General features: G+C 51.2%; 2 protein-coding genes across 2 annotated transcripts in view; one reads left to right on the top strand and one right to left on the bottom strand.

Moving 5' to 3' along the window:
• Nucleotides 1–3,607, top strand: part of fcho1 (FCH and mu domain containing endocytic adaptor 1) — a 33,097-nt gene extending 29,490 nt beyond the window's left edge. The window contains exons 25-26 of the mRNA XM_036521308.1: nucleotides 14–181; nucleotides 565–3,607. Coding sequence (XP_036377201.1) covers nucleotides 14–181; nucleotides 565–593 — 197 coding nt within the window. The 3' untranslated portion in view covers nucleotides 594–3,607. The remainder of the gene's footprint in view (nucleotides 1–13; nucleotides 182–564) is intronic.
• Nucleotides 3,608–3,655: 48 nt separating this feature from the next.
• The window catches only part of rfx2 (regulatory factor X, 2 (influences HLA class II expression)), a 33,669-nt gene continuing 15,368 nt past the window's right edge, over nucleotides 3,656–21,956 (bottom strand). The window contains exons 2-18 of the mRNA XM_036521330.1: nucleotides 18,721–18,833; nucleotides 17,638–17,721; nucleotides 16,166–16,245; nucleotides 15,088–15,355; nucleotides 13,339–13,413; nucleotides 11,411–11,592; nucleotides 10,912–11,031; nucleotides 10,435–10,556; nucleotides 9,886–10,004; nucleotides 6,501–6,613; nucleotides 6,014–6,165; nucleotides 5,756–5,853; nucleotides 5,456–5,605; nucleotides 5,159–5,367; nucleotides 4,648–4,801; nucleotides 4,043–4,085; nucleotides 3,656–3,915 (exon numbers count right to left, since the gene is read on the bottom strand). Of these exons, the coding sequence (XP_036377223.1) occupies nucleotides 3,794–3,915; nucleotides 4,043–4,085; nucleotides 4,648–4,801; nucleotides 5,159–5,367; nucleotides 5,456–5,605; nucleotides 5,756–5,853; nucleotides 6,014–6,165; nucleotides 6,501–6,613; nucleotides 9,886–10,004; nucleotides 10,435–10,556; nucleotides 10,912–11,031; nucleotides 11,411–11,592; nucleotides 13,339–13,413; nucleotides 15,088–15,355; nucleotides 16,166–16,245; nucleotides 17,638–17,721; nucleotides 18,721–18,825 (2,196 nt within the window). The 5' untranslated portion in view covers nucleotides 18,826–18,833 and the 3' untranslated portion in view covers nucleotides 3,656–3,793. The remainder of the gene's footprint in view (nucleotides 3,916–4,042; nucleotides 4,086–4,647; nucleotides 4,802–5,158; nucleotides 5,368–5,455; nucleotides 5,606–5,755; nucleotides 5,854–6,013; nucleotides 6,166–6,500; nucleotides 6,614–9,885; nucleotides 10,005–10,434; nucleotides 10,557–10,911; nucleotides 11,032–11,410; nucleotides 11,593–13,338; nucleotides 13,414–15,087; nucleotides 15,356–16,165; nucleotides 16,246–17,637; nucleotides 17,722–18,720; nucleotides 18,834–21,956) is intronic.

Here is a 21,956-nt window from a genome sequence, read left to right as displayed (position 1 = left end):
GCCTCCCCCACAGGCTCGGGCACGCTGTGTGCCAGCTGGCAGTGTCTGGAGGCGCCGCGGGGCCCGCCCCCCAGCCTGGCCGTGCAGTTTGTGGGCTCGGGCACCTCGCTGTCCGGAATGGACGTGGAGCTGGTGGGGGGTCGATATCGCATGTCCCTGGTGAAAAAGAGGTTTGCCACAGGTACAAGACGAGTTCACTTTCATACTTGTCCAGTTTGCCACAGGTACAAGACGAGTTCACTTTCATACTTGTCCAGTTGAAAGTTATGATCTGTGCTGTTTGATGCACACTGGTAGTTACATGGAAAAATAAGTCAAGTTGTTGTCATGATGATGACTTTTTGAGCAGCGCAGCTACCTTTACAGGTTTGTATATGCTGACGTATGGACATGAAACTTGGTGTGTTTTAAATGCTGGAAGTTTTTTTTTTTTTTTTTTTAAAGAGAAGACTTGTCCCCAGTTTAAACCACTTTCAATGACTTCTCAGTGTTGTATGTGGAAATTTTTTGTATATGAACACATTGAATGCTGACAGACCGGTGTTTGTGTGTGTTCCTCTGCAGGGAAGTACATGGCAGGCTGCTCATTGTGAGGGACTGGGGTGCCCTTCCTGAGAGCCTCTGGAAGCACACTTACTGCACTTTCACAGAGTTATGGTGGGCTTTCATGGGACAAAAAGGGGTGGAGCTGTCAGGTGCTATCAACAACTCTGAGCTGAACCAGTCATATCGGTTTTCCATGGAGAGCCAAGTCTTTTGGTTTATTTATACGGTGGTGCGGTGGACAGCTCCTGGCAGCTCCGCCCATAATTGGTTTTCGTGAGGCCTCACTCTCCCATGACTACTGTTAAGCCCCCTAAGGAGCCCTGCTGAAAAGCCGGCCAGAGGGGACAGGATGACCTGGGGAGCGCCCTGCCGAAGGGGCACAGTCACCCTGCCCGGACTCAACCCCTCGCCCGCTGAGGATGTGCACTTACCTGGGAACGGGTTCAGTGCCCCTGCCCCTCACATAACGGACCAAGTAATACAGGACTGAGCCTTTTCTTAATCACTCGGCTCCACGTAGGACACACAGGGCCGAAACTCCACACCTGTGCTTTTGGGAGTGAAAGTATTTCTGTGTAATGACTTTGGTTTGTGCTGTATGCAATGTGAATAGTCTGTGCCTTGGAATAACATCATGAGTTTGAAAAGCGGATATAAGAACTGAAAAGAAAAAAAAGGATGAATGAGTTAAGCATATACCCATACATATCCGGAATGGTATTTGCCATGAAAACTTGAATTTTATATTTATAAGTATACAAGATTAACTATACACATGTCCCAGTTGAATATTATGTGTGAAATTTATAACTGAAGAAAGCTGGTAATGGACTTTCAGATTCTGAGATGGTTTGTTGCACTGACACATTTTCAAAAAAGAATGGAAATATGATGAGGGCCATTTTATATAAATGACTTATTAATAACGAGTCAGTAAGTAGGACAACTGTTTTACACCCATTTATTAGACATTTTGACCAGTACAAAATACAATATAACTATGCAGTTTGTTACAGACCATCGCCTGTCTTCAGGCTAGGTAAAGTGTAGTCAAAAACAGGTTTAAAAATACTTAGAAATAAGGGTTCAATATACTTGCAATAAGAACCAGAACTAGAACAATAAAAAATAACCCCTCAGCCAAAAGTCTAAACAGCATTACAAAAACATTAACAAATTACACTGAAAAGAAGTGACCTTCCCCAATCACTTAAACAGGCAAGAGTACTATGACAGACACAAATTGCAAAAAAAAAAAAAGCCATGAATTGACTCAAGCCCAAGATTCTTGAGCCTTACAATTTAAATGGACTCTAATTTGAGGGAAACATTTCGGATGAGCAATGGCAAGTCGGCAATATAAGTGGAGTTTTCAAAAATGAAGCACGTCCACAATAAAATGCAAAAGGAAAGCTACTGACCTTTAAGCACAGCCTTATGGGGACCAGCAACTTGATTTTGATGTATTTTTTATTTGTTCAACCTGACATATGAAGGGTGAGGGGGGAGGGGCGATGTGACAGCGCTCAGCACTGGAGCGGTGTTCCAACAGACAGGCAAACAGTGAGGGGAAAGAGTACCTCAAGTGATACTGAAGGCCATTAAAGAATACATTTTCTTCTACAACAGTTCAAGAAACTAAATATATTTCTTTTACATTTTGGCTTTATAAATCAGACTTCTCCTATTGTACAAAAGTTTAACCACTACACAGTTATGTGTAATAAGCTTAGAACAACAGCTAGTACAGCCTTTTTTTGCTTTTTATTGTGTATGTGTAGCTTTGCTCACAAAGTGTTTGGTTTTTCACATCCCCTTGGAACAAAACAAAAGACAACTGGAAAGGGAGGTCTAAGCTCCACCTTAAATTCGCCTGTTGGTTTGAACCAAAACATTTAAGAAACAGGCCCAATTATTATAAAGCATTACCTACAATAGTGGGGTTTCTGTAAGGTTTTTGGCCCAAGCAAAAACCAGTACAATTCAAGTTTGGGTAAACTGGTGTGAATTCCCTACAATGTAAGTCTGGCGTAAACACTCCCACAGAATGGACACAGCGGGTTTGTTCGGCTGCAGCTGGTCACGCCTGCTCAGTGCAGGACACTCCGCTCGACAGTCCACTGCTTCTTTTTCACATGGAACGGCTGACTTGCATATGAAATTGAGTAGAACAGGGCTCTGCTCGGCGTCTGTGTCAGCCGGTTTTCTTCAGCCTGACTAATGGCGCAAGCCTTGTCAGAATGTCCTGTGGAAACCGCCGCCGCAGTGGCTTTCATGGGGACAGTGTGACAGGAGAGGACCTGTCACAGCAGCCCCGTCGGACATGTGACAGTGAAGGTGAGTGAGAGCGAGTGGCGGTGACGCGGGTATCAGCAAACCTGCACAGAGGAGGGGGAGGGAAGAGATGGGGACACAGTGGCTGCTCAGCTTTAGAGCCCCACCCCGCCCTCAGAGAAGGGGTGAAAATAACTGAACGGGGGGGGGGGGCCAGGGAACGATGAGGTAACAGTCATCTCACACAGCCGAGAGATGGCCAGAGGGGTCAGAGCGCGGGCCACATTTTACAACAGGGACCTAAAAATTCCTCTCGGTCCGCGGCCATCGGCAGGACCCTGCATTTACGGCCCTTTTTCTGGGTGTCATTAGCGTGCGGGTGAGGAAACGGAACCCTTTGGGTATGAGGGTAGCGTTACTGCATGGAAACTGCCGAATGCAGCTGAGGCAACAGAGCAACAGTTCACACCTACGTCTACAGTTTAAAGGTGCTTTGAACGTCTGAGGTTCTGAAATACATTCATACTGTGGTAGATACCAAGAGGCACAGCTGAGGGGAGATAGATTTCTGTTGTCGTTAGAAGTTTTCATCTAAGGCACTGGAGTAACACAATGGCACAGCTATTCAAACAGCACTCGTACAAGGTTACATAGAATAGAACTTAACTTGAGCACTGTACAAAATTCATTTCTCATATTCACAGTTTAAGTTGCAATATGGAAAAAGGAAATGAACAAAAAAATTAGAACTATACGCTCCAGTAAAGTCAAGATCTCATGTAAGCATTCATTTTCTATAAGACACAGACCCCCCCCCCCCCCCCAATAGAATACAGCCTGTAACTGTGGCTACGGGGGGGGCTGAGGAGAACACCTCTCTCCTGTATGTACACCGCGCACCCCGCCGCCGTGCCGGACCGCCACCTGCCGTCAGGGGGTCCCGGGGCCGTGGACGGGGCCCTCCCAATCCTCCTCAGATCTCCTGCAGCGAGTGGTTGATCTCGATGCGCTCCCTCTTGACGGCCGGCTCGTTGGGCCCCCGGGACACGTCGCCGTCGCTGCCCAGGTCGCTCATGTCATCTGAGAAGGACGGGTCTTTGAGAGGTGCGACAAGAGCGGCGATGACTTCAAGCAGATCGGTTATGTGCATGCAAACATTTACAAAGGTAAAAGCAGGTGTCTGTTTAACATTAGAGAAGCAATAGGTGGGCTGGAAACCTACCTTTCTCCATGAGCATGGGCATCATCGAGTTGAGATCACTGAACTGGGATACAAAAATACAGAGAAAGCTGGTAAGTGACAGGTCCGACCGAGCTGCTTTACCAGGAAAAGAGAGTCATGCTCCCTGCAGACACCACTAGCAGTCCTGCTACCCTGAGTGTAAGCAGGAACAGGCTAATAGTTACGCGAACACAGTGGTGGCTGAGATCGAAATGGGGGATTCAGAGAGCCAAAACTATATTCAACGTGTTTGTCCACTTCACATTAAATGTTTTTAAACATGAAAAAAGGCTGAATTACGCTGAATAGTTTTGAAAGGATTAGCAACAGTGTTAACTGAAGACTTCTCATATTTACCATGAATTCATGTCTTTTGAATAAAGGTAATGTTATGATTTCACAGAACTCAGCTGCAAACAGATGAGCCTTATTAAATTTGAACTGCAAAAACCATCGAACAGATTCAGGATGACGATCGGACTGACAACTAATTCTCCTCCCCTGCTTGTGGCCTGCCTGGCCGCGGTGTTAAACACGCACACCTGCTAGCCCCACAGACAGATGCAGTATTGAACAGGCTGGGCTGCGGGCGGTCCTGCACTCACCTCTCCCATGACGGCGATGGGCGTCTCGCCGGTCGCCTGGGCGACGCGGTGCTCCACCAGGTAGAACATGTACTCGTCGTACAGCAGGCGGATCAGGTGGAAGGAGCCGAAGCTGGCGGCACTACGCAGGGTCAGGTCTCGAATCACCATCGAGCTGCCGGGGAGAGTGCAGCCAACAGAAAATGGTGTCATTACCTTTCATTACATTATATTACATTACATCACTGTCATTTAGCAGATGCTTTTATCCAGACTTACACAGGTTACAATTTTACATGTTATCCATTTATACAACTGGATGTTTACCGAGGCAATTCGGGGTTAAGTACCTTGTCCAAGGGTACAACGGCAGTGCCCCAGTGGGGAATCGAACCCGCAACCTTTCAATTGTGAGCCCGGTGCCCTACCGCTATACTACACTGCTACCCCTATCAGTTATCTAATCAGTTATCTAATGCATTGCAGACCCTCTAGGTAGCAATAATAATGATGAAGGTGGGGTGAGGCGTACCTGTAGAAGGACCACTTGAGCAGGAACTGGCGTGCTGCCCTGGGGAAGCTGGGGCTCCCCTCGTGGGGCTTGAGCACCTGGTTAACCACGTTGTCCAGCCAGGCGGCCCACTGGTCCAGGGAGCTCTGCTGCTGCAGCGTCACCTTGAAGTCCTGCTCCAGCCGCTGCACCACGCCCTCGTCGCACTGGCACACCCACGAGGCCTGCTCCTGCGGCACAGCGACGCGGCCGCACGCGGTCAGAGAAGGCGAGAGGCGGCGGGTGGGGGTGGGAGGGGAGAGGGGCGCGGGGGCGTACCTGCACGTTGGCGAAGTCCACGCGGTTGAGGTCGCTGAGCATCTGGTTGATCTGCGAGGTGTTCTGCAGCACGGCGCGGGCCGCCTGCGCCAGGTGGTTCAGGGACGTGTACCTGCGCAGCGTCTGCGCAAACGCGCTCACCACGGCCGCCTGGGGCACATACGTAGGGGAGCGTTACGGAGGGGTAAACTGTGAGCCATCAGTCACACACACAACAGTGCAGAGCCCCCTCCGTCTGGTGAACACATGATGGCCGTGTGAGTAAGGCCCTCGGGCCTGTTGGAGAGGGGGGGAGGGTACCTTGGTGCGGACGATCTCCTGGGGGAAGTCGCTCATGGCGGTGGTCAGCCAGCCCTCCAGACTCTTTGCAAAGTTGCGAATGGCCTGAGTGAGAGTGCCTGAGGGAGCAGGGGGGAGAGAGAGAGAACAACAAAAATATAAGACAAAAAACAGGCCTTAAAAGTGAAGAGGGCAGCATGGTGTCAGAAGTGGAAACAGAAATGTACGGGTAAGCAGAGAGAGAAGAGGAGGAGGAGGGGGAGGAGGGGGCGGACTGACTGGGGACGGGGCGCAGCACGTCCGGGATGAGGATCTCCACCAGCGCCTGATACAGGATGTGGTCACAGCTCCGCATCCACAGCTTGACCGGCTCATACTTGCACAGAGCCACCAGCTTCTCCCTCGGGATGACCCCCTCCGTCTCTTCCTCGCTGCAGCAACACACACACACACACACACACAGGATCAGGCCGTCAGCTCCTGCAAATACTGATCACACTGTTGCGTGGTATGAGTCTGTCACTATTTATACTATAATGTGTTTTTCAACGCTGTACTGATTTGGTAAGTGAGGAGAGTGGGTGAGTTTTCTCTCCCTTCAGATCGATGTCACTAAGGCAAACTACAAAAGAAACATGCTGCACTGCAAAAAAAAAAAACTGAGAAATTCTACTCTGTGGCTGTCATGGAAGTGGAGCCAGCTGGAAGGGGAGTGCACGAACACTTCAGTCGAGTGCCCACAGTTTGCAGTGTCATGGTCTCTGACCTGTTAGGCAGAGGAGTGGCTCCGTCACTAGATGGCGCTGTTGAACACCAGAAGGTGTGCCACAGCTTCTCGATGTAGTGGAACTGGAGGTTCATCACCACGTCCAGAGTGGCCTGGGGGAGGAAGGCAGACAAAGACACGTACAAACCTGAGATCCAGCGACTTCCTCACGCATCAGAGACTCAGCAATTTCCCACCCAGCAGTGCTTCCTCTCTCCCGAGCGCGTTACGTGTGTACATTTAAACTGTCGTGTCACCCAGCAGGCAGCCTCATATTCAACAATAATTATAAATAAGTATTATAAATAAGTATGGGAAAAAAAGAAAAGAAAAAAATGAAAGGTCCTATTTATTGTTATTCAGTGTCACATGTCTGTCTCGTCAGTATTTTTCAGCACGAGGAAGCGTGACACCATCGCTGGACTTCCTCATTCCTTCCTTTGCGTTTGACCTTTCACTCAGACAGCTCTGAGCACACGTCATCAGCACGCACAGCCAAATGAAGCCCTGAGCTATGCAACAGGGTGTTCAGATACGGGCGTCTCTATTTACAAGCTACTGTCACGTTTTCAAAAAGAGCAAAATAACTGCCGTCAGCAAATATGCTTCCTCTTTTTATGTATCCCAAATACACACTACTGATACACGATGCAGAAATAATCTCTGGAATACACACACACACACACACACACACGCACATGTTTTCCAGTACAAACACATACATACAAAATTGTTAGGTGCCAATTCTCAGGGAGCTGTTGGGGAGATAGAAGTTTCAAAGCACAAAGTCTTCATTTTAGCAGGAGGAGGAAGGCACATTACTACAAAACCAGCCTCTGCGGGCATAAATTCAACTCTGGTGTGTTTTGTGTATTAGAGCGCTCTGGTACAGTGTCTCTATTCACAGTGATTCACACCATGCCCGGAGATTCTCATTTGGCAGGACATTCACCTTGTATCCAGTTACAACGGCGTATAGATTTTCCTTCAATCACATGATATGTTTTTGCTTCCTCTCCCAAGTATCACCATGACAACCTTGTTTACCGTTGCCCCCGGCAACTGCTCAAACACTGAACTCCAAAACAAAGGAAAATTCCCCTGTCCCTATAAACAAGCATTTTACCTCTTCATTTTCGCCACCATGCAGGCTAAACAGCGTGTCTGAAAAGTATGCGGAGTTGTGAGGGATGGCCAGACCTCGCCGTACCGCAGCCCACGCACTAATGCGGTTCGACCGTGGGTTTATATCCTTTGCGTATCCCTTAACCACATGGATTTTTCTCCCCCATTTCAGTCATAAATTTGCAATAATGAGTCCGCCGGCATGACTGACAGTAGGATATTAAGACCTTTTCAACAGAAACTTTGCTATGAATAATTACTGGTACAGGTGCCTGCAGCAGTTGAGTGACATAGTTCAGCAGCTGCCCGTTTCTGCTTGATGGAGCAGCCCACGAGGGGCAGTGTACGGTGCTCGGGCCAGAACTGCTCCTGCGTCTGCGTCTGTGCACGTTCAAATGAAACGCCTCACTTTTCAACCCGCCGATATATCGCAGAATGCCACGCAACGGACGGACAGTTACCGCTCACTGACGACAGAAAGAAAAACTATTGTAGACAGTCTGGTGGGGTTTAACAGCACATTATACAAAGCTGCTGCCTCCTGGATGTGCAATATTCCCCAAATGTGTGATGGCAGTGAAGCTGAAAGTGCATGGTGTGCTGGGGGGGGGGGGGGTTCTGGAATCAGAATCAGAGAGGGCTCCCCTCAGATAGCCAGTCCTGAGGCTCAATGCACCATGCAACCAGGACCACACATCTCAGACTGTCGGAATTATAACACAAGCAACAAAATAGCTGGAGGTACAGAGCCCATTGAAAGAACAAAGTATAGAGAGGCTCGGTTAGGCTGTGAAGGAAAGTACATCCCGGTAGACCACATGACTCAGTGAGCCAACCTTGGTGGGAAACATGCATTCAAAGACAGTTTGATCTAATGACTTATACTTAAATGCCTGACATTTGTTTCTTAGACAAATATAAATAGTGAAGTTGATGCCTATGTATGAATTTCTTTCCAAAAAAAAACCTTATCTTAAAACATATTTTTTGGCTACTTTGAAGAATCTGAAATTAGTCATTTTGAATACAAGTTAAAAATAAGGTATTTTTGGTTTGCTTAACACTTTTTGGTCACTGCATAATTTCATTTGTGTTATTTCATAGTTTTGATGTCTTATTCTAAAATGTGGAAAACAGTAAAAATAAAGCAGGTGTGTCCGAACTTTTAACTGGTACTGTACACGGGAGACCAATGTTCATGTGCACCATTCCCTACAGTAGAAAAGCTCTACCTAAAATTTCCCAGTCTGTGCAGCATTTTAAACTGGAGCCAGTGGTGCTGAGCCAGGAGAAGGACTGTGTGACGCAGGCAGCCCAGGTCAGCACAGCCCGGGGGACAGAGGGACCGCTGCTGCACCTCCCCAATGAACACCGAGGGGGAAGCCGACTTTCTCTACATAAGGTTTTTATTTTCATTTTTAATATCTCTGCATTTTATTTAGCTTTGGCAAGTTATCTGACATGCCAGTAAAGCAAGTTTAGAGAGAGCCCAAAAATACAGATGCACACACACACGCACGCACGCACACACACACGCACACACACACGCACACACACACACACGCACACACACACGCACACACACACGCACACACACACGCACACACACACGCACACACACACAGATCCAGGGACAGAAAACCCACTCCCAGACAAAGGGAGAAATAGATTTGTAAGAAGACAGACAGACACACACAAAGACACACAGAGGGAGGCGCGCACAAAGACGCACACCCTGCCAGCTGAAAGGTTAATTGGCATGTCCTGAAAGCAATGGCGAGATGAAAGGGGTTTGGAACAAAAGGACCGTGGTGTGGCCGGACACGGGGAGGGCACGTATAATATGGTAAACCAACTGTTTCACAAATTTAATGAGGCTTCATTCATCTCCCCGAGCCTGGAAATACATCAATAACGAGCGTTAAATGGTTGCTCGCCCACATATCCACTCCTGCTTTACTACTGCCATTATACCCCCACTGACTCATCGGAGATTCCAGCGTGTGCGAGCGCTATCTCCGAGAGGTGCCCCCCTCCCGCTCCACACCGGCCCCGTGTCCTCGGCGCCGCCCGGCATGAGCGCGAGCGTTCTCTCGGCCGCTCGGTTGAGCGAGAGCTTTTAAATGGAAGAGGTGTCGGGTCTCTGGTGACACAGCGGACCACCTCGGGGAGAGAGGACGGGGACGGGAGGGGTGGAGGGGCGGACGGGGGGGGCGGGGTGTGTGACTGGGGGAGTGTGCGGAGAGGAGCGCGGCCGTACCTCACAGTGGTCTCTGTACAGGCCCTGCAGCTTCTTCACATCTCCCAGGGTGATGCGCTCGGGCAGGGGGTGGGAGCCCAGGTCCGGGGAGGGGAACGGGGGCAGGACGTGGGACACATCTGTAGGCGCGATCGGAGAGGGGTCAGCTCGGGCCCGCGCACGGCCGCGCATCACCACCTTTCATTTGCTCAGCACACGCCCCCTAGGGGCAACTTAACACACCTACACTCATACGGGTTACCTACACCTACAGCCGGTTATTTGCTAAGGAAATAAGGAACAAGCCTTTTCTCAAGCACATAACAGTGGACAGTGGACAATAAGGAACAAGCCTTAAGCACACAACAATGCCCTGTGGACAACCTACTGCTTGCAAGCCCAGTTCCTTATTCACCACACCGCACTAAACACACAGGCTTCGGCTTCAGTTCTACTGAGAAGTTGATTCATTACTCCGACAGCAGCGGATCTGTCAGCAGGCTGAATCCCGCCGCCACGGCTGGGCCTGGACTGATGCTCTGCGTAGAGGATGACGCACGCCGCTCTTACCAATGTACTGCTGGTGGTGCTGGCTCTGAGCGGCCACCGACTGCTCGGGCGTGCTGGAGGAGTGCTGGGAGCCCCCGGACAGGCCGTCCCCCATGCCGTCCACCTTCTGCAGAGGCTTGAACCTGCGCAGAGGGGAGAGGGGAACGCAGCCGTGTTGGCAGGGGCTGGGAGTTACTATTGGGTGACTGGGGAGGGGGCAGGGAGGAGGAGGAGGCAGAGGCTCATCGGTGAACAGTAAAAACCAGTGCTGCCAATTAGCAACAGCGCTAGCGTTTACACTTACACTTCTGTACTAACGCTCATACAGTGACTTCAGCTCCAGACCCAAACACTACATTTTCAGATGAATTACTCCTGATGGCTACGGGTTGACAAGGAGTGGGGACGATGGGGGACAGTTAAACCCGAAATGTATCACAGGCGAAGGAGGGACGGGGACAGAGGGGTCAGCTGCAGTCCCCTGAGCGTGGAGCTCACCTCTGTTTCTGGTGCACAGGCTGTTGTCTCATAGCCATGTACTGGGAGTCCTCCTGCAGCCGGTTTAGTGGAGAGTCTGGCTTCAGCCGGATGCCATAGTAGTGGTACTTTGAGTTCCCTCTGAAGGAAAGGACAAACATTTTTTCTCCCTTTCACACTTATACACTCCACACGTCATTTCTTCAGCACTACTACTGCTTGTGTGTGTGCACGCACACGTGTGTGTGTGTGTGTGTGTGTGTTTGTCCTTGTGCGATCAATAAGCACATCTTTACTTGAAGAGAGAGAAAGAGGGTGCCACCGAAGTCAATGTCTTTGTATGCAACTTCTTGGTCGCTTGGTGAGTGTGATTACAAACATGGTCAGATCCTCATACGGGCAGCATGTCTCCATCTATGAATGGTTCTCTCTGGATGAAGGTGTGTGTGTGTGTGTGTGTGTGTGTGTGTGAGTGCGCGTGGGTGGAGGGGGGGGCTGTTGGGGGGTGAGAGGTGCGGACCTGGTGCCCAGGCGGCGGGTCCGCAGGCCCATGAAGACGGAGCGGATGAGCTTGCCGAAGGAGGCGGCGTTGACCGGGTCCAGCTTCTGCTCCTGGCAGTGCCGCAGGTAGTGGTTGTAGAGGGAGCTGCGAGGCAGGCTCACCCCCTCGGCCGTCTCATAGTTATCCAGCAGCCACTGCAACTGAGCACAGCACACAGGAGCAGTCAGGCCAGCTGAACCGGCACACTACAGCTCAGGGTACGGTTCTGACCGCCACACCAGGGTTCAGTCTACAGTGAAAGCGTGCCGTCATCACACAATGACAAACACACACACACAAACACACACGCGCGCACACACACACACACAGGTGACCATACAGAGCTAAGGCACCCTTCCCCAAGGAACACATCTACTTTTAACACAACAGATGGGAGGAGAAAGCAATCACGAAGGAATATTCATGACAGCCTAACACTGGCTCGATTCTAATGAAGAGAGAGAGGGAAAGAGAGATGGGCAAATTAGCAATTACTACATCAATAACTATGACAGTGTAAAACATCACAGCATGTCTCCAGACTCACAGGCAACACAGAGACAGCCTTGACATGGAGGATTATTATTTTCCATCCGCGGGGTGTGTGTGTGTGTGTGTGTGTGTGTGTGTGTGTGTGTATGGGGGGAAGGGGGGTCTACAGAGTATGCATTCTCCTGTTTGGCCACAGTCTCAGCAGTAGGTATACATATTTGCCTCCCGTCTCAGTGCAGCCGGCGTGAGTGACAGATTAAGTGCCGGGGACTGAATGCTCTCATTTGGGCTGTCAGGGAGGGCATGCACACACAAGGATTCTCAAAAGGTTACCTTGAGTCTGAAAGCCGCGCGTATCTCTCATAGTCCCGCCCAATAGGATCCATATTCAAACAAAATTGCCAGTTTACAGAGAGCTTAAGTGTCGCATACCAGCCTGCTGTAAAGAGCAGCATCTTATTTGCATAAGGCTTTCACAAAGAGTTATTAAATGAGGCCTGCCATCCCAGCATGCCATTATGCCTCGCTGATTCATAAAAAGGTCGGAGGGGCACTACACCACTGAAAATAAACCCAATGCATGTCATGTTTGCAATTACACGTAATTGTACCTTCATAAAGCGTCCACAATGATGGCTACATCAGACCTCAAAAGACATTACTACATTTTAAGGCATTCATAATAAAATGCAGCAAAGATGAAAATGCATATTTCTCCTGAGCCATGAGCCAACGCTTCCGTAACTATCATAACAAACTGAAATAACTTATGAATGCTGTAAAGAACATCAAAAAGAATTAACAAATAATTCAAGAGGTTGACCAGCACAGAGCGATAATCATGAAATAATACACGTGTGAGCGTGTACTGTGAGTGTGTGCATGTGTGTGTATTTGGGTGTTCGTGTGATACTGTAGAGCTGACACAGTGAGAGAACGCCTGCCTGTGAGCTACCATTAACCCATCACCATTCCCCCCTGCTTCATCGTTTCTCAAAGCGCCACGTTGTACCCACACGGACGAAAACGTACCGTTTTCACTGCGCCGGAGGAGGAGCAGGGATCATTTCACACAGGGGAAGGGGGAGGGAGGTTAAAGGCATGCAGTTTCATTCGTGAGACGGCCACGGCAAGCCGGGCGGGGGGGAGGGGGGGGCGGCAGCTTTCAGCGGCAAATCAAGCAACAGGTGGGTGCGGGTGCGGGTGCGAGCGCAGCCTCGCCCTGCAGAACTCAAAGAGGGCGCACTCTGGCCCGGCAGCCTCGTGACGGGACCGGCGGCTCGCGGAGCGGCAAAGGCCTCGAGGTGCTCTCGCTTTCAGGTGCGATGCGCAAGCAGTACCGACAGAGGCTGGCCTGTTTTTTTTGTTTTTAACTTTACTTTCCCCCTTTGAGACAGAGTTCCTGGGTGACTTACATGGCTGTTGAGCAGGCTGCTTTTGTGTGTTGTAATCCCCTCAGACTTTTGGAGGTTTTCAATCGCCATTTCAAGCTACAGAAAAAAGAAGCATGCGAAAACACAGAAGAGAGAGAGGAGGAAAGAAAAGGGGAAAAACAAAAAACACAAAAAAACAGAAAGGAAATAAGACTGTTAGCTGCAGCCAGATCTCTGCATTTCCATCACACTCCGTCAGTGTTGCGGCCGAATTCATTATTGGCTGACAAAAAGCATGCAAATGAGGGGACTCATAGGGTTAAGCTGCAGACTGAAGGCTTCCTTGTCTGACACTCGAATATATGCAAATGTGCACCACAAACGGGGACAAGGGGAACACCACGCTCAATGGGAGTGAGTCGGCAATTTCCCCTTTTCCCCCCAAAAATGATCCCAGAATTCCTCTCGGCGGCAAGCAGACAGCGGCTACATGCACCCCTGCTGGCTGACGCTACGGCTAATGCAAAATCGCATTTCGCTAACACCACCCGCTCTCGAGTCACAACGAGCATACCCCTTCCTCGGTCGCCACCATCACAAAATAGTTTCATGTGACGTGCTCAAACATTGGAAAACAATTTTTGTCCTTGTAGCTGGAGAGAGGAGAGGCAGGGGTCTCGCCAGCCAGCGGGGACGATGGCAAAATGGGGGGGGGGGGGGGGGGGGGCGAGGCCAGGGGGAGGTGGGAGGCTAGCCTAACTTGTTGAGAAAAAAGAAGGGGAAAAGAGAAAAGAAAGAGCCCAGAGAAAGATGTGCAGTATAGTGGCCAAACACGGGGGGGGGGGGGGGGGGGGGCAGCATCTTTCCGAGCCTTTCTAAGCCTCGCGAGGGCTATCGGCCAAATGGTAATGAGCCCCGGGCGCTGCTTTGTTTCAAGTGCCTGTGGAAAACGATTAAACACGGCAGCGTCCCGCTCCTCCTGTCCCCGTCCCCTCCCCTGCCGCCATCGCCGGGGCTTTTCGGAAAAGGGGGCAGGATCAGGAGAACCGGCATCTGTGCCAGAGCAGGGAGCGGGGAGAGGGGAGCGGGACGAGGAGGCCGGCGCGGATCCTGTAAGAGCCCCCTCCACTCCACAGCAGAGCCTGCCTGGGTACAGCCTCGCGACATAAGCGCTCCTTTTAGGGCCGCCTTTGTGTTCTCGTGTGCTGCGAGTCACCCTAGCAAAGGGCAGCGGCTTCAGTAATGATCCCAGTTTATTGTGGTCAGCTTCAGAATGCCAGACCCTGGGTGCTGCGTGAACAATCTATGTACCCCATTATGCGCATTAGTAAATTTGGTCTCCTGTCACTTTATATGGATCAAGTGTTGTACCTGCACTTGATCTATATAAATATTCCTTCTAATTGATTTGTCCCCGAAGGTTAATTTGACAAGACAGCCCCAAAGCCCGTCACGCGCTTACTGTTTATCCTGGCCCTGAGGAGACACAAATGGGCATGGCACTGATATGCAGGCAGTGTTAATGTGCATCAGTCCAACGCTCAGCACCCAGCCGACAGATACCGCAACGCTCTGCTGAGGTTGGAAGGGGCTTTGAGGATATGCTGCAAGCATAAATAAGGGGTTGCATCACACACGTCACAGAAAGAAGGGAGGAACGCAATGAAGACCCTACACATCCCAGACCCAATGAAACATCACCACAGATCTTCTTTTTTTTTAAGGAATCGCCCGAGCCGCATGAGACCACAGGTCGCGGGACGCGGGGGGAGGGGGGGCGCAGGATCGTACCATTGCGGAGGAGGAGCGGGAGGAATGGGAGGCGTGGTGCCGGTTGCTCTCCATGCCACCCCCGTGGATGAGGTAGGCGCCGCCGCTGGAGATGATCTGGCTGCCCCCCACGTCCATGGCGACGCCCACCATGCCGTGAGGGGGCACGCCGCTCGCCGACGACACCACCGTGGTCACCTGGGCGCCCCCCGCCTGCGAGTCGAAGTACGTCGCCCCGCTGCTCTGCCCGTACAGCTGAGCCTCCGGGTTGTAGGAGTAGGCGGTCCGGCTGAGGGGGGAAGGGGGGAGAGTCACTTACAGATGCGTTCACTCAAGAAACCCAAGGAGGCTGAATGTAAAATAACACGCCATCCATCCCATTGCCAGCGCCTCCGATTCTCCTGTGTTTCAGAGTGCCGTCTTCCACCAAGAGCTGTTATTCAAATGCACTTCAATACGCAGGTTTGACATTTCTTGTTATTCATCCCACGGGAATACCGCACCATATTTGCATAGATATACGAGAAACAATACGGTGATGCTGCAAGACCTGAGACTCACAACAACCAATAAGCATTTAGTAATTAATGCAATCTGCCTGGCTTTAAGTCTATTATCTCCCTCTAACCTCACACAAATCTGTTTAATTAACTTTTAATTACAACCTAATTAGCAACACATTAATGAAAAGGCAACTGGAACACATGGACACATTGAGCAGAAATAACAGTGACAGGAGGATCCTGGCTTGTCGGCTTCATTTACCATTTTATTCTCTTATTTATTTATATACTTTTCATCTAGCGACAGAAGCGCCACCTGTGCCCTGTAGAAGAAAAACATGCTCAATTCAATATTAAAAATAAAAGGCTGCGGGAGAACGACTTCTCAATTTCAAGTGGCAGGATTGCCACTGCAGAGCACCATGTCCTTCACTCGTGTTCACTCACCATAAAACCCTAGAAAAAAAAAATCTGAGGGGACTGAAAGTGGGCTGGATCTGTGTGCGACACTGATCTGCTTCCTGTGAAGAGTCTTTTATCCCACTCTTTTATTCGCGGGTCAGAACGCACTGAACGGGGGGCGGCGTGATTCTTACATGGTTCCGTTGGTGTAGACCACCTCCCCTCCCTCAACGTACTGCACCTGGGAGGGATACACATGCTGGACCTGCTGCACCTAGTGGGAGACACAAGAGCAAAGCGGTCAGCGGTCAGCGGGCGACAGTGGCTCAGGAGATAGAGCAGTCGACTGGGGATTAGAGTGTCGAAGTGTCCTTGAGCAAGACACTGAACACCCAACAGCTCCCAGTGGCCAGTTGGTAAGCCTGTATAGCAGCCTCTGCCACTGGTAGGTAGATGTGAGGCATATAACTGTAAAGCGCTTTGAGTACTCAAATGAGTAGAAAAAGCGCTATATAAATGCAGTCCATTTACCATTTATTTACAGCATCGCTCAGCAGAGCAGCAAAACTGTAGCCTTCACTTTAACAGGTGAATCCGATTCTAACAGGTGTGAATGGCAATGCGCTGGAGAGCAAATGAAAAGCCTGCACAGCTGTAACCAGGAACAGGTCAGGCTTGTTTCCTGCATTAAGAGCCGACCACCTCCCCGTACTTTCTGGTTCGCCCATCCAAAGATCAGACATCGTTTATTGTGACTCAGGCACATGCTTTGAATACAATGGATCAGCACACACAGCTGAACTTGGCCTAGAGCTCAACGTTACTTATGAGGCAACTTCAGCTTCATACCCCTAAAGATACAGGTGGAGAGAGTTTAACTACACACAGAAATGTGATTACAAGAAGGGTCCTGCTCGTTTAAGGTAAGGATGGGCTTATCTTTGTCTATAGTCAGTACAGTTATTTATTTTAACAGAAGCAGCCTTGATCTCACAACTTCAGTTCCTCTCTCAGTGTTACGCCCATTCAGGGCAGCTCATTAGACCGGGGAGTATGACATATATCAGATGGAGCTTTCAACCAATCATGTAACTGTATGTCTGTTAGGCCATGCCTGATACATTACAGTCAGCAGAGGGCGGTGGGAACAAAGAGTGTGAGCATACAGCCGTGCCCTGCAGAGGAATGGAAGCATGTCTCGCTCCCGCTTCATCTGCCCAGACAGCACAAACCCTACACAACTCAACCAGCGCCCGTCACAGGAAGGTGCGGGAGAGAGCTACATTAAGAGGCAACTGTATGCGATTGCTGTGGGCTCGGTCCTGAGAGAGAGAGAGAGAGACAGAGACAGAGACAGAGAGAGCGCTCTCTGTGTTTCTGTCCCATGAGACAGCTGTCCACCGGCAGCTTATTCGCCTTTTAAGGGGTTGGGGAATAATCGTCCAGTCCCCCCCCAACCACCCCCCCCCCCCCCCCAAGTTGGATTTTTTTTCTTGTTTTTTTCATCACCCTCTGGAAAATGTGGATTGTGAAGCGCTGTGTGACGACCTGTTTGCAAAGGATGCCGTGTGAAATAAAGGCTGAGCGATTCGGCGGCCCGGCCCTGAGTGAGAGCGAGGATCGGCCTGGAGGGAGTGAGCGTGAGGGCCGCACCCCCTGGCTGTACCTGCTGGGGGACCTGCTGCACCCTGGGCAGCTGCTGGACCTGCGCTCCCTTCTGGGCCGACCCCGTGGCCTGGACCAGCACCCTCTGTGAAGAGAAGAGCAGCTCGGTCACCACCCGCACCCCACCTCACTCCGCACGCTAAACAAAGGGGAAAAGGCCTGAAACTGCCCTGACTGTGCTTGTCTTTGGACCCTGCAGACCTGCAGCACTGAACACAAAAGAGCCTTTTTTTATGTGGGGCGAGACATCTTTCAAGTCCCCTCAGGATGGCAGCGCTCACAGGGGAAAATTTCACCCCCCCCATCACAGCAGGTGGTGTCACACGACGGCTTCGCGTCGTCCTGAATTCGGCGCGGGGCGGGAATGCCTTCCTCTGCCGCCAGCGACCACAATGTGTTTATTTAGCCCTGCGATTTTGCTTCGGTGGTTGCGGGCAATTACTTCTGGTTTTCCTTTACAAGCGAGTGTTAATGGAGATCAGTCTCGGAAAACAAACAGCGTGCCGCCGGCTTTTCGGAGAGCGCCGTGACGTCACCAGGGCTGCGGTGAGGAGTTCCGGCGCTGGCTCTTTTCAAGCCGCGCTCGCCCCCGTCGAGGCAAATGTGATGAACAGACCGAAAACACTAACATTTACATTTATTGCCGTCCTTGACAAAACGCCCGAGCCCAAAGCCACCGTCTGCTCAAACTGGATTTCAGCTGCATTCGCTGTCCCCGCGACATTCAACCCAATCTGCAGCTATGGGTTAGGCCAGTGGCCAAGTCATCCTAGAGGCCGAATCTCTTTCACATATCATCTCTCTAAAGGAGGCTGACATTCAAAAACCCTTTGCCGGTATCCTAAAATGCTACATTCGCGTACTCCTTGACCTTTCGGTTCAACACTCCTGTTATGAGGGACAGTCAAGCCAGAGTCGCACTTGTTGCAGTGTGAAGGGCAATGTGACAACCAGAAATGCACACAGAACTAAACGTTACTGTTGTTCGTTTTTCATAACGGGAACGGTTGGATGGTGAGCGTTCTTTTTCGGGTTGTCTCTCCTCTGCGTGTTCGGGGTGCCCCGCTCTGGGACAGGGCCGTACCTGCTGGGAGGCGGGGACGGGCTGCACCACAGGGGCCTGGGCGGAGGTGGATGTGCGCAGCGCCACGCTGGACGTGGAGTCAGACCCTCCCTCTGAGCTCTGCATGCTGGACTCTGCAGGGAGAGAGAGAGAGAGAGAGAGAGAGAGAGGGCGGCGTGAGCCACACGAGGATTCCCAGCGCGACCGAGGCGTGCATCCCCGTGCCAAATAGGACAGGAAAACGCTCGCCGTACCCAAAGACAACTCCACACATACGCCGCTGTGCCGGACAAAGGGCCTTTTCACACTCGCTTCTTCCAGAGGCAAGTGTTTTCATATTGCCTGGGGAGAAAGTCAACCAAACCAAGGGGCAAGCTGAGCCCAGCTGAGTCAGCCCCAGCCCCCACCCAGCGGCCTGCCCTCTGGGGTGGACGCGTGATTGGAGGATTTCACACTCAGGTGTTCCGCGTTCAGGTGCAAGCCCTGACGAGGTCGAGGGACGGGCCCCTGCACACGGCCCAAACCGCACAGCCAAGTCAGTGCGCACTCACTGAAGAAAACCCACGCAGTTCCCCTCCACACCGCAACAGGTCTCCGGGAAGGAGCGAAAACACAGGGGAAAAAAGAGCACTAAACTTCAGTGAGGGCTACAATACTCACAGAGAGAAGAGAGGAAGAGAAATGGAGGGAAAGAGAGTGAGGGGGCATGGCAGCGGAGGCAGGAAAGGCGAGTCACTCCCCCCCGCACCTCCCCCTCCCCCTCCCAAACCCCCCAAACTTCTCAACACGGCAGTGGGGATCCCACCCCCGCCAAGGTCCTGACGATTTCCAGCGTTTGTTTCCAATGAGAGCCGTTCTCTGGGGGCTCTAATAATCCAGCTGATATGAGGAAATTCCTGAATGCTTTGTAAACGTTTGCCGGTTGCTATGGTGAGGAATCCATGACGACCACCCCCAACCCTGCCCCCCTGCTACCCCCCTGCTCCCTCCTTTCTCTTCTCTTTTTAAAGCTCATGCAAAGTAACTTGAGAGCGTGGTGGCAGAGAGAGAGGGAAAGGGAGCGCGAGAGAGGGAGAAAGAGAGCGAGGGGGGGGAGAGAGAGAAACTGCAGGGAGGAAACACATCTCCAAGGATCTGAAGCACATCAAATGAACCATTCGGTTAGCAGACACGGACCAGGCACTTCCACTGCTTATTCAACAAGGTAATAGTTTAAGATGACATGGTTAAAGGAGAACTAGCTGTAGAATTAGAATCACACCGCCTAACAATGCCTGGGAGTACCATTAAAAATATCATGGTTACTCTCCAGAAAGTAGTACTAGTTTTTAAGGCTTGCCCAAGAAATCACTGCCTTACCCTATCATCTGAGGCTTCTTCACTCTCGTTTCATTTTCACTTCTTATTTACAACACAAACACGCCGTGCATAAACAGCTACAAAAGTGACAGGCAGAGGGAGAAAGAAGAATCCTTGCCAAAAAAGTAAGAAGTTCCCCCTGAGGGAGCCGGTTTACTCATCGAAAACCTTTGGGTGAGATTGTGAAACAGGCAAGCTAGGGTTGTCTTGTAACAGACGACACGCAGCGGTTTAGAAACTCTTCCATTATGAACAATGAGCAGCAGCCACAGCGGGGCTGGGTGTGGCCCGGCTGTTTGTCTCCAGCGCGGACTGGGTTAGCTAAAGTCAGGTTAGGTGAGTAATCTGGGGGCAAGATGGTGTTGAAATTCTAAAGTCCTCATCTGTCTGGGCTTGGAGGCAGATGAGGCAGGTGCATCAGTCAATCAATCAATGTGTGTTTGTGAGCAAATGAGAGCCTGCGCGCACGAGAGTGCGTGTGTGTGCGTGTGTGCGTATGTGTGAGCGGAGCTGGGCAAAAGGGCATTTCACAACAGTGATCATTAGCGCTATCTAACGCAACCCACCACTGCTGTAATTTGGAACTCCCTCACAGCCGTGTCATAATGTTAAGAGGCAACTGAAATGAGGGAGACATGGGTGTGTGCGTGCATGTGTGTGTGTGCTCTGTATTTGAAGACACACACACACACACACACACACACACACACACACACACACACACACACCACACACACCACACACACCACACACATTACACTACATTCTGCACTGCTGCAGGCATGTGCCTGTCTCCACAGTGACCACCCCCCACTCAACAGAAGCCCCTCCGGGAACTCTCCGCAACAAATCTGACACCGTGGGTGCAAAATCAACACCTGTCCGCGAGGGTCGACGGTGGACCCAACCCCGACGGTCCATCTGTCTCGCTCTCTCACCTTCGCCCGTCCAGCGGCGCCGAGGCCAAACGCGGCACTAACGCGCACAGCTTTCAGCCAGACGCACAGCTGCACACGCAGGGGAAAGTCAGATCAAAAGAGACGCGCTTTCGCAAAATATCTGAAAGAAGGCCGCGCCCGAAAACACTGGCCGTAAGTGAAAAAGAAAAAGAAATGATTAAAAAGTCGTGTTTTCAGGTCGCCTAAAAGGACGCGAGGGGAATTTGACCACGGGTGTCCGTTTAGTTATAAATACATGCTCAACAATCTCCGCCTGATTATCTTTAGACTGCCTTCCCCTGTGCAGTTATTACTCACAGAGGAGAGGCGGGAGCCCTGGGCATATCCAGCCTAGTGCTGCAGGGGAGAGAGCGAGAGCGAGAGAGAGAGAGCGAGAGAGCGAGAGAGCGAGAGAGCGAGAGAGCGAGAGAGCGAGAGAGCGAGAGAGCGAGAGAGAGAGAGAGAGAGAGAGAGAGCGAGAGAGCGAGAGAGCGAGAGAGCGAGAGAGAGAGAGAGAGAGAGAGAGCGCGAGAGAGCGAGAGAGAGAGAGAGAGAGAGAGAGAGAGAGAGAGGGGAGAGGGCCTCTTTTTAAACCTGAGAGTTGCCCTCAGAAAAAACTTTGTGATAGAAAATCAATTAAGTTTGAAATGTGGTGAATGCGGCGCGGCGCGGCGCGGCTCACGGTGGCGCGGGGTGCGGGGGGAGAGCCGTGAGCGGCCCATTCTCCTCCGCCGGCTAGAGCCCCGGCGAAGGTTAAAAGCCACACAAATTCCCCACCAGCTGCAGCGAGGCGCACAAAGGCCGGGCACAGCGGGAGTCCCCCCCCTCCCCCCACCCCCCACCCCAGCTCACACAACCACTAAAAAACCCACCCTGGCTGGGACTGCTCTTTAAAGCTGCCCCTTCCCTCCTCGTCGCGCTTCTCCCCCGACCCGCTTCTCTCGCAAGAAACTCAACTTC

The sequence above is a fragment of the Megalops cyprinoides genome, chromosome 2 (genome assembly GCF_013368585.1).
Source record: "Megalops cyprinoides isolate fMegCyp1 chromosome 2, fMegCyp1.pri, whole genome shotgun sequence".
Lineage (NCBI taxonomy): Eukaryota > Metazoa > Chordata > Actinopteri > Elopiformes > Megalopidae > Megalops > Megalops cyprinoides.
The sequence above is the reverse complement of the archived record's forward strand: the minus strand, read 5'-3'. Positions and strand labels throughout refer to the sequence as shown.